Source organism: Xyrauchen texanus, chromosome 11, assembly GCF_025860055.1.
Source record: "Xyrauchen texanus isolate HMW12.3.18 chromosome 11, RBS_HiC_50CHRs, whole genome shotgun sequence".
Lineage (NCBI taxonomy): Eukaryota > Metazoa > Chordata > Actinopteri > Cypriniformes > Catostomidae > Xyrauchen > Xyrauchen texanus.
In genome coordinates this window covers 32,644,138-32,656,896 of record NC_068286.1, presented here as the reverse complement: position 1 = coordinate 32,656,896, position 12,759 = coordinate 32,644,138, and the positions used below count along the sequence as shown (strand labels likewise).

At 38.1% G+C, this 12,759-nt stretch overlaps 1 protein-coding gene across 1 annotated transcript in view; it reads right to left on the bottom strand.

Annotated features, from left to right (window-relative positions):
• LOC127651416 (receptor tyrosine-protein kinase erbB-4-like) overlaps window positions 1-12,759 on the bottom strand; it is a 364,872-nt gene that overhangs the window by 15,633 nt on the left and 336,480 nt on the right. The window contains exons 21-26 of the mRNA XM_052137221.1: window positions 7,479-7,634; window positions 7,231-7,306; window positions 6,638-6,784; window positions 2,173-2,270; window positions 1,886-2,056; window positions 624-918 (exon numbers count right to left, since the gene is read on the bottom strand). Of these exons, the coding sequence (XP_051993181.1) occupies window positions 624-918; window positions 1,886-2,056; window positions 2,173-2,270; window positions 6,638-6,784; window positions 7,231-7,306; window positions 7,479-7,634 (943 nt within the window). The remainder of the gene's footprint in view (window positions 1-623; window positions 919-1,885; window positions 2,057-2,172; window positions 2,271-6,637; window positions 6,785-7,230; window positions 7,307-7,478; window positions 7,635-12,759) is intronic.

Here is a 12,759-nt window from a genome sequence, read left to right as displayed (position 1 = left end):
TTGATTTATCATCCTACTCAACCCAACACAATGAATTGTTCTACTCCAGACACTCTTTTGTTTTAAACTATCTGAAGTGGAAAAAGAGAGACTGTAATGGTATTGGTCAGGTAGAGAACATGTGTAATAAAATATTTCCAGAGTGAATTTACAGGAAACTTGAGAAAGGAGAATTGTGAAGTTTATGGGTTTCTAAAGAAGCAGTAGCCTATTTACCAAGTCAGTCCTAAAAGGAAAAATACATTTATACTAAAAAACTAAAATAATATATTTAAATGATCCTAATTTACTGAATGTATTAAACATAGTAATGAACAGCAGGATGTAACAAAATATTTTTCCATTAAAAAAATAACTAATATCCTTCACAGGGACTCGTGAATAGTTTCCCTTCCCTTCCCTTTCCCTTCCCTCACTTCCCTTCAGGGATTTGTGAATAGTTTTTTTTTTTTTGCTTTTGTAGTGCATTATTGTCATGCTACTGAAAAAAAGTTAGTAACATCACCAAATTTGGTTATTTACTGAAACATATTCAAAACTGATAGAAAGTTTTTTTTTTAAATACATTTTATGTATTTTTGTACACATGCATCATTTAACAGTATAATGTGCTCTTTATTTACCTGAGGATGATTTTTTCATGTAACCATCTTCATCAATAATGGTTTTGGGTCCCCACTCTCCTAGAAAGACAGTGGGATCGGCACTGTTGCGCTGGCCACTGGAATCCTCCCCTGGGCCAGACACAGACTGTTGTTTCAAGCTTCCATTACAGTGTTGCTCTTCCAGAGAGTCCAGATCTACCCCTTGTGTGCTTAGTGGAACAAAGAAATCACTGGCTGAAGCAGCAGTGATGCGGGAACAGGCTCCCATCCCATCTTCTGGGCAAAAAGCTGTATCATGACACCGCAGTTGAGTCTACATTGGGGTAAAAAAAAATCAGATTGGGATGGATCAGCCTCAAATTTCTTAATGAAATTATTTAAGTGTCTAAATCATTGTTAAAACCATGATAAAATGAATTACAGAGAAAAGAGTCTGGTTTGAAACTTTTTCGAGGCATTAGTCATATAAAGAACAGGCATTTTTGTCCACTTGCATTTGGTTTTGATCCAGCTCAATTCAGTTAATTAGATTTATTTGTATAGTATGTTTTACAATACATATTGTTAAAAATCAGCTTTACAGAAAATAGAAAAAACTGAAAAACTCAGTGAGAAGTTCCCAAGAGTGAGAAGGTAAAAACCTGAACCAAAGTTTGCTCTACCCTAAAAGTTAATATAATTTTAAGAATTTTAAGAACATTGAAGGATGATATAAAACTTAATTAGAATTATTTATAATTACATATTTTCACAGTAGATGAAACAACATTTGTAGCCTTTTTATTTATGGAATGTGATGTTTTAGTCAAACACTAAACACAAAAACGTTTTTTAGGTCAAGATAGGGTTGGGCGATATACCGGTAGAATGTGCACCTCATTCTATTACCATAACATATACGCGATACACATTATGTCGGAGAAATGAAGAAGGCAGAAGGGCTACAGGTGAATTCAATGGCATTCTTCTCGTGATCTAAATATGCTTCTAATCGCACACGCATGCTCTCTCTGAAGCATGAAAGTGCACGCGAGTCCAGCAGGCTTCCAGATTGTGCTCCACAGACAAGGGAATGCAGAATGTGTGATAAATCTCACTACTCACTACTAAGCTCTCTCTATTGCGGCACAGTTTTTTCCATAAAACGCTATGGAGGAAGTCATACTACACCTCTCAAACTGTGCATGATAAATCTTCCAATGTAAGACAAGGAACATCTATTCAAACAATTAAATAGAAAATTTAAGCAAAAATAAAACTTTTATAAAATAAAACCTAACTCTACTAGTATCTATGTGTGGCCTTGACATGTAAGAGGAGGTAGCGATACTGAAGGTCTGAGGAACCAAATACTCATCAGCATCCATCAGATCTTCCAGCTCCTCCTCGTCTAGAAGATTCTGGAAGAACTTGCTGTGGTTGAGACTGGGCAGCTTCATGTGATCGTCCCCCTGAGACCAAAATGACACCATCACTCACTGCAATCACCTTGTGTTTAATGAGCGGTGTTGCACAAAAGTATTGATTTCCAAGGTTAGATGTAATACAAAAATAACAGTATTCTCACCTGTATGACGAGGTATCTCTGAGGGTCTCTCGCCATTCGGCTGAACTCTGCAGCGAGTTCTTTAAATCTAGGCCGACTATCAGCATCAATCATCCAGCCTGGAGGAAAGACAGAGTAAGAAATACCAGTTTACAAAACACACAGATTTGTATGTTGTATTTAAAGGGATAGTTGACCCAAAACTTAAAATTCTCTTTTTATTTTCTCACCATCATGCCATCCCAATTATGTGACTGTCTTTCTTCTGCTGAACACAAACAAATATATTTTATGAATATCTCAGTTCTGTTGGATCTCACAAAGCAAGTAAATGGGTACCAACATTTTGGAGCTACAAAAAACACACAAAGGCAACATTAAAGTGTTCTAAAAGATTCCTGTGATTAAATATATGTCTTTGGAAGCGTTATGATAGGTGTTGGTGAGAAACAGATCAATATTTACCTCCTCTTGTAATATAAATTCTCCCTGCCTAGTAGGTGGTGATATGCACAAAGAAAGTGCCAAAAACAAAAGAAGAATGTGAAAGTGGAGATTGGTAAAAAGGAGGACTTAAATACTGATCTGTTTCTTACCCAAACCTATTATATTACTTCTGAAGTTATGGATTTAACCACTGGAGACATATGGATCATTTTTATGCTGCCTTTATATGTTTCATGGAGCTTCAAAGTTCTGGCCACCATTCACTTGCATTGTGAGGTCCTACATTACAGAGTTGAGATATTTTTAAAAAAATCTTAATTTGTGTTTAGCGAAGAAACACACATCTTTGATGGCATGAGCAAATGATGAGAACATTTTCATTTTTTGGGTGAACAATCCCTTTCAGCAGCATTTATACTAGGTCACTATATAGACTGCACAATTTTTTTTATCTAATGTTATATAAATTGTAGTCCAGTGTCCTTTCTGGCCTGAAATTTGTTTTGTAATATAAACACTTTATTTCAAAGTTTGTATGCACATAAAATGCAGTTGGGAAGGTGACACATACTGTATCTTTTTTATTTTATCAACGTAAAATTTTTGGTTAAAATATAGATTAACATCTATGTGAAAGTGTACATCTTATGTTTTGTAACTGGTCTGCATTTATTTTTTCTTTATTTTTTTTCATAAATGTATACCCTTTCGTCTATTTTTTTAAAGTACAAATATTCCATGTAGTGTAATAATTCATCATAATAGTGTATAACAATTATAAATAGATTACCATAGAAATAGATAGATCCATTTGTATGTCTATAAGCTGCTGTTTTACATTAGTGTTAAAAATTGCCCCAAATTAATTAACTAACTGTTACAGTTCTATTATATCTCTGACAGGAAGTGTTATCCCCTTACCTTTCAGAAGTCTGCTCCTTATTTCCTCCCAATTAACTTTGTCCCAATTAGTCTTTCAGTTCTCACCCTCAAGCAAATTATCCAAATGAGCAGCAATTACTCACAGAATCGCACCATGTCTTATCTCCATCAGTATTTCACATGTCATTGTCCGTGAGGTTACAGATGTCACAGCATGTAGAACCACAAACAACAGCTTACAGTTAAAATGTAATTAGAATTAATGGGATCAGTCTGTGTCTCTTTTTATCTCTGTGTTTATTTAATTGAGCCAGCTAAGACACCCCACTGTTCACCCAGCTGCTTATTTACACAGTCTATAAGATTGTCTGGATAATCTTATAGATTAAACATGCATAATTATGTGACATGATTTAAAAGCACCAGAAAAAAATATAAATAACACAACACTCAATATTTGTGCTATTTGCTTAATTTGCTCAATGCAACTGTGATGCATTGCATAATTTTCAAGTTTTGTAAATAAATTCAGCAGGCTTATGCATCATGAATCAAGCAGATGAGGGCTATATCTGGGGTCTATAGAATGAAAGTGTGAAGACAGAAACTAATAAAAAAACTTTATTTTATTTATTCATTAATTATTAATTTTGTATAGTTTTAACAGTGGTATTTTTAACAAGACCATAGTAAACACATGGGAGAATGGATCTTCTTCACTACCGTGGTTAGATGTAACATGTTTCTATGAAACAAATTATGGCATTTTTGTAATTATAAACAGTAGACCTACTCTAAACACATGTAAAAACTTTAAATATGAAATATACATTTTAAAAAGTTCTAACAAAAATGTATTTATATACCTTCACTCCCCTAATATAGTCTACAATAAATTTAATAGAGCTGAAGCAGTGATCATTTTCATTATCAATCTATTAACAAATATTAAAAGTGATATTGTTAATATATTTTACATTTGACTTTATTTTATTTATTCATTAATTATTAATTTTGTATAGTTTTAACAGTGGTATTTGTAACAAGACCATAGTAAACACATGCAAGAATGGATCTTCTTCACTACCGTGGTTAGATGTAACAAGTTTCTATGAAACAAATTATGCCATTTTTGTAATTATAAACAGTAGACCTACTCTAAACACATGTAAAAACAAAAAATATGAAATATACATTTTAAAAAGTTCTAACAAAAATGTATTATATACCTTCACTCTCCTAATGTAGTCTACGATAAATTTAATAGAGCTGAAGGAATGATCATTTTCATTATCAATCTATTTCTGCTTAAAGTAAGTTAGAGTTACTATAGTAAATTCAAGGGTGGTGATGTAGAATTCTGTGCCGAATTCAAATGGTTTCCGCTTCTCGTGCCTAGCTTCTCACTGATTCCAGCAAATCAGTGTATTCACTATCAGTTAAATTCTAGTATTTGACGCTGCTAAGCCAGATACTTCAGATACTCAACTGATCGCAATGTATAGTCGGGACATTAATAATGTGAAAATTTACAATTACAATTTGAAAAACTATTTCAAAACTTCAAAAAGTTCTCATCAAAAATAATCCTCCACATGCAGCAATGACATCTTTGCAGATCCTTGGTATTCTAGCTGTCAGTTTGTCCAGATACTCAGGTGACATTTCACCCCACACTTCCTGTATCACTTGCAGTAGTGCCACATGGCTGTCTTTTCGGGAACTTCTCACACACCTTGCAGTCTAGCTGATCCCACAAAAGCTCAATGGAGTTAAGATCCATAACACTCTTTTCCAATTATCTATTCTCCTATGTTTATGATTATTTGTCCACTCTAACCGTTTTTTTTTTCTGTTTCAAAAGTTTCTTTTTCTATGCAATTCTTCCCATAAGACCTGCACCTTTGAGTCTTCTCTTTATTGTTGTACATGAAACTGGTGTTGAGTGGGTAGAATTCAATGAAGCTGTCAGCTGAGGACATGTGAGGTGTCTATTTCTCAAACTGGAGACTCTGATGTACTTATCTTCTTGTTAAGTTGTATCTGGGCCTTCCACATCTCTTTCTGTCCTTGTTAGGGCCAGTTGTTCTTTGTCTTTGTAGACTGTTCACCTTTGTGTAGTGTACACCTTTGTATGAAATCTTCAGTTTTTTGGCAATTCAAGCATTGTATAGCCTTCATTCCTCAAAACAATGATTGACTGTCGAGTTAAAAAAAAATCTGTTTCTTTTTTGCTATTTTTAAACTAATATTGACCTTAAGACATGCCAGTCTATTGCATACTGAGGCAACAAAAAAAAAAGAAAAACACAAATACAATGTTATGCTTCATTTAAGGAACTAAATAGCTTTCAACTGTGTTTGCTATAATGGCAAGTGATTTTCTAGTACCAAATTAGCAATTCAAGGATAAGGTGTTGAAGTGATGGCTGCTGGAAATAGGGCCTGTCTAGATTTGATCAAAAATGTCATTTTTCAAATAGTGATGGTGCTGTTTTTTTCCATCAGTAATGTCCTGACTATACGTTGTGATCAGTTGAATGCCACTTTCGTTAATTAAAGTAGCAATTTTCTTCTGAAACATGTAGATGGTAATATATGTAGATGGTAATATATATATATATATATATATATATATATGGTAATAACATGGTTGAAATACTTTAATAAACTTGAAATTACAATACCATTGAAATATCAAGGTACTGGTACATGAATATGGTAATCATACAGTGCCATGGCATATTTCAAAGTATTATGGTATTACCCTCTGATAACTTTAATGTAAGTTGGTGCCACCAAAATAGTCAAGTGAATTCATTTTTTTACACATTTACACAAATCATCCCAAATGATGTACCAGATGGTGTGATTACTTAAAGTTAAATTGAATAATGCAATTGAAAATTATGGGGCCCCAGTAAGCAAGCAAAAGGCTACTGGACTATCAAACACATTTTTGTAACTGTTACATCTGTGAATATACTGTATACTATATATATATATATATATATATATATATATATATATATATATATATATATATATATATATATATATTTATTTATTTATTATTTTTTTCCCTAATTGCTTGTCAACAAGGTATTGCATAATGCATCAACAAGATACAACATGATACCCCCTCCCTTCCGCTCACATTTCACCATCACCATGTAGATGTCTATAGTGCAGATGGGCGGCTGGGGCAAACGTTCACCCTTCTCTAAGATGTCTGGAATGTCTCGCGTAGGAATGCCATCATAGGGCTTTCCTCCAAATGTCATCAGCTCCCAAATAGTCACCCCTGAATAAGAGTAAATAAATACATCATATCATGAATACACCATAATTTGTTATTTATTTTGTGAAAAGCACGCTGAGCAGTACCACACATATCAAAATAATGGTAGCATTTTATTTTACAGTACTGTTCTACATTTACTTACTATAGAATTGCAACAACTACATATATTACTATGTGCTAACCCTAAACCCAACCCTAACCTTAACCCATATTAAGTATATATAGTTACCCAATGTTTCTTAAATATACTATAGTTACCCAATGTTTAAAAAAATATACTAAAAGACTGTAAATAAATATAAGACTGTACACATACATATAATTTATAATATTATAATTATATATATATATAGAGAGAGAGAGAGAGAGAGAGAGAGAGATCAAATACTGTGTACGTAGTACTAATCATGCAAAATACAACCCTAAAAAAGTAGTGTATAACTTACCATAGCTCCAAACATCACTCTGGTGTGTGAACTTCCTGTTGTGAATGCATTCCAATGCCATCCACTTGATAGGCATCTGCATACATTGAGCACTTCATTATGAACAAAATTTATTTAGCACTCAAATATTAAATTCATCCAAACAAGTGACAATCATTCTCACTAATTACTTTCTATATATTATATACTGTACATATTTATTTAAAAATTAATTCATTGGATCCCAATCCTTCAAATTTAACACTGACCTTGCCTCCATCTAAATTGTATTCCTTTTCATCAGCATCCAGGAATCGAGCAAGACCAAAGTCAATAATTTTTATGTGGTTTGGAGATTTCACCAAGACGTTACGGGCAGCAAGGTCTCTGTGCACCAGTCGCCTTTCTTCCAGATACATCATACCCTACCAAAGATGATATCTGAGTTTTCCTTTCTACAAGCACCAAAGCAATCAAAATGTAACTATAACTTTACTGTTGATATTAAACATGAAGTATATCTGAAAAGTGGAGGTCCTAGGGGAATTCTTCATTGTAATTCACAGTAACATAAATACACAATTAATCAAAAGTTCAATAAATCAAAAGTTAGATTAATTAATAAAACATTAACACTTTACAATAAAGTTGTATTTGTTAACATCAGTCACCAATTACTAATAATTAACATAAACTAGCAATGAACAACACATTTACAACATTTAATAAACTTGGTTAATGTTAATTTCTACATACACAAAAATGTTTCCCCTATCTGTCACTCGCTCAACGTTGTGTCTGTGTGAGATGACTCTAGGGGTTCATTATTGGGAGCCCAGACATCTCTGATCTTTGAGAAAAGGCCAATGAGAATTGGCTTGTGGAAGTTGCATGCCTCTCCCCCGGATATACGGGTATAAAAGGAGTGCCGCTTGCAAACACACACTCAGATTTCTTTTTTGGAGCCGAGCGGTTGTGTTGACAGCAGAGCACACTATGGTTGCTTAGACAGCAGAGCAGATCTTCCTATATATAAATATACACGTATATATATATATAAATTCACAAAAGAGTATATATTTTCTCTAAAAGAGTGGTGCAAAAAAAGCGTCTTTTCAAGATGCCTTTCGTTTGTGTATATTTCCTTGTTGTGCTCGATATATCTCCGCTTCTGACGGCCACGATCGCTGCCTTACGTGTTTGGGTGCCACCTACGTGGAGTCAGCATTTGTGGATGTTCATGTCCTCATTGCGAGGACTTGACCATGGCTGCGTTGCGGTCGCAGCTCGCCTTCGCAAGGCAAGAGGGCAAGGCAACCCAGCGGCTCCCCAACTCGGTCCTTCTACCTATGGATACGAGGTGGGGTTGATTAGCCCTGGAGGGATATGGGGACATCAAAGGGAGCTTCTCCTCCAGGTATTCACGCACATGTCAACCCTGGTGGTCCAGGAACGCAACGGCTCAACCTGGTCGAGGCTGACAAGTTTTGTTTCCTTAACGCCCCCATCTCCCAGGTTGGGCTGTTTGGCAACACCGTTGGAGACTTCGCCCGGCAGTTTTCAATGGTAAGAAAGCAGACGAAGGCTATACAACACATCCTGCCCCGGCAGAGCTATAGACCCCGCACTCCGTCTGCTCATCGCCCTGGGGGTCCCACTACGGTGGCAACACCAGCTCTGCCACAGCCCGGCACTCACCCCAAGAAGGCTTGAAAGAGCCCCTGAGACGGGCAGCCCCGGGACTCAGGAAACTGCATTACAGGAACTGGTAAGCAGACCACTCACACACACACAAACACACTCACACAGACACACACTCACACACACATTCACTCACTCACTCACTCACACACACACACACACACACACACACACACACACACACACACACACACACAAACTTACACAGCATGTATATTTTATCAATTAAACTGTTGATTTGAGAAGTATTTTTGTTGTATAGAGGTGATGATGACCATGACACATATAACTGTCTGAGTCTTTCATGACTTCTTAAAATGTATAAATGGAGATTCCCTCTTCTGTGTTGAGCTCTGACGGCCTCTCTGATGGTCCAGAAGCATTCAGTTCTTCATTAGATGGCACAATACTTTGTGTAAAGATGATAAATATGCTGATGTTGGTGTGAAGAGTGTGTGAGTTCAGAAAGCTTCTATGATTTACAGTAGATTTACTGTGGTGTTGTGCTGCAGAAATATAATATATAATAAAGACACACACAAACATCTCAATGATATCACACTAGATCATGTGTTTCTGATTTGGTCTTGTGCTGGAATCAGATGAAGTCTCATTAAAACACTGAACAGAAAGAATGAGAGAGACACATAAATCACTCCTTATAATTCTCACAATCCTGTTATTAAAACATCAAATGATATATAAAAATTAGACCAACAACTTTTCAAACTGATCAAATCACTTGATACTTTGATTTTGCCGCACGCCCAACGGGCTGCGGTACCCACATTCTCAATAAAAGAGCAGTTTCTTCATTCAGTGGGCCCTATTTCCGGTCTCCCCAGCCATCTTTATCACAACCACCGGCCACCGGTTCTCTTTGGCAGGTACGGTGCCCCGGGGCATCCCGCATCTGCACGCCCAGCCATGGCACAAACCCGCCCACGATGTGATGGTGTCCATGGGCTATGAGGACAAATACCTAGCATTCCTATGGGCAGGAGTTCCCTAGGCCACTCACATCCCGGTCCACCTCGACAGCACAGCGGATGCGCTGTTATGGCAGGTTATGCTCAGTGGTCTCCACCCTCAGGCGGACCAGCTGATTTGGAGTCAATTCGGCGAAGCACAGGTAGACCTGTTTGCTTCCCCAGAATCATCCCACTGCCAGCTTTGTTACTGTCTGACCGAGGCTCCCCTCGGCACAGATGCGCTGACACACAGCTGGCCCTTGGGGCTACACAAATATGCATTCCCCCCCAGTGAGTCTACTTGCACAGACGTTGTGCAAGGTAAGGGAGGATGAGGAGCAGATCCTCTTAGTGGTTACTTACTGGCCCTCCTGGACTTGGGTCCCGGACCTCATGCTCCTCGTGACCCTGAGGATTGACCTTCTTTCTCAGGGACGGGGCACCATCTGAAACCGGCGACCGGACCTCTGGAATCTGCATGTCTGGCCCCCGGACAGGACGTGGAAGACTTGAGTGGCCTACCACTCATGAAAGGACCCCCTCAATGAGGCGCCTATATGGCCTGAAGCGGCGTCTGTTTGCTAAGTGGTGATCTTCCCGAGGCGAAGATCTCCAGAGATGCACAGTAGGATCAGTGTTTTCCTTCCTGCAAGAGAAGTTGGAGAGATGGCTGAACGTGTATGTGGCCGCTATTTTGGCGCATCACGATGCAGTGGACAGTAAGTATTTAGGGAAGCACGATTTGATCATCAGGTTCCTGAGAGGTGCGAGGAGGTTAAACCCCCCCACAGGCCGCACCTCGTTCCCTCAAGGGACATCTCCGTGGTCCTTCGGGGACCTCCCTTCGAGCCCCTTGAGTCAGTTGAGCTAAAGGGGCTCTCTCTAAAGACCACCCTCCTGACAGCACTCACCTTCATCAAGAGAGTAGGGGACCTGCAGGCGTTCTCTTTCAGCGAACTGTGCCTGGAGTTTGGTCTGGCTTACTCTCACATCATCCTGAGACCTGACCGGGCTACATGCCCAAGGTTCTCACGACCCCTTTCAAGGATCAGGTGGTGAACCTGCAAGTGCTGCCCCAGGAGGAGGCAGAATCATCCTTGGTGTTGCTTTGTCTGGTGCGTGCTCTAGAAGCTCCGAGCAGCTCTTTGTCTTCTATGGTGGTCAGCGGAAAGGAAGCGCTGTATACAAACAGAGGACCGCTCACTGGGTCATCAGTGCCATCACTATGGCATACCATGCCCAGCATGTGCCACCCTCTGCTAGCCTGTGAGCCCATTCTACCAGGGATGTTGCTGTTTCTTGTGTGTTGTCCCATGGTGCCTCTCTAGCAGACATCTGTAGAGCTGCGGGCTGGGCAACACCTAACACCTTTGCAAGGTTTTATAACCTCAGGGTTGAGCCAGTTTTGTCCCGTGTGTTATCAGATGACACAAAAAGTTAAGTTTGGGTCAGCTGGCCGGTTGTACCGTTTGTGCATAGCGCCTTTCCCCTCCCTAGAGGCGAAGACGTGCCCTCTTTTCCCAGTTGTAATTCAACATATTTTCCAAATCTATCCAAAGATCATTGACTATATCAATACAACTTTTAAAGAAACAAATTTACCAACACCATTTAAGCTGTGGAGTTGAGTACATGTTTGAGAACTTTCAACAGAATGATTCTGTAAGCTGTGTTTCATTTTCTGCTTGCCTTTACTAAGAAAAAGACTGAATGACACACAGACATAAAAGTGCTTTCATTTTGTTCACATTTATATCTTACAACAAGAATGTTGAAAAGTCCAAAAGACACCCCAAGGAACAACAAAAACATTTTAAATGCACCATATTAAAGTATAAAAAATTAAAATGATGTTGATGACTGGACCGGTTTGAATATGTGCAAAGTTTTCTTAATGAAACATTCAATAAAACACAACAGCAACCATCAGGCTTCATTTACATCAGTAACTGTCTTCAATGAGGAGAAATGTAAATCATATTTCACTATGATATACCCTTTCTTTCCATGCAATCTGTTTCCTTGCTTAAGTGCATCTTAAAATCAGTAAGACAGGAGCAACATAAATATATGTGAAAACGAGGCAGAAGAGTCCAGCAGATTGTATTAAACGAAATTTTGTCCAGAACCTCTTCAGCATTACAGACAAATGTGAGAATGAATCACTGGAATAGACATCAGATACAAAGAGAGAGAGACTCATGCACCGATCCATCATCTAAAGGCTTTTTCAACCACACCGTTTCATGCATACCCACACACATACTAAATGTATGGCAGAACTGATATGCTGGCAACATTATATATTTTTGTATTTTAAATATGATGACAATTAAGGAACAAATTTGAAGTTCTCGATGTATTTATTCTTAAAACATTTTCAAAATTAACCTTTTATAAGAAAACAGAGAAATATGTGCACAGATTAATTTAATTTAAGCACACATATACATTTATGTGTATTATTAATTAATATGTACAGATACATATTAATAGTATGTATATGTAAACATAAATTTTTAGTAAAATTATTTGTGAAAATGTACATACTGATGTTAATTGTATCATACTCATACTCTCTCACTACCGTCGATGGTGGGGCGGCCAGGGAGTGCTCGGCGACTCCCCAGGTTGGTAAGGACATTACGGTGCACCTGCGCCTGCTGAGTGCCGCCACCTGGCAGAGCTATCTGAGTCTCCCAACCAGGGACTGTGGGTTTATGTTGTCACTCATGATTGAGCCTACAGTGCCACTGGACAGGCCGCCTTCGCCCTGCATGCCATGGCTCTCCTGCAAGTGAACCAAGCTGAGGCACTCAAAGATCTGCACAAGGGTAGTTCTGACCCGAGGCTGATGCAGGAACTGCGCTCGGTAACT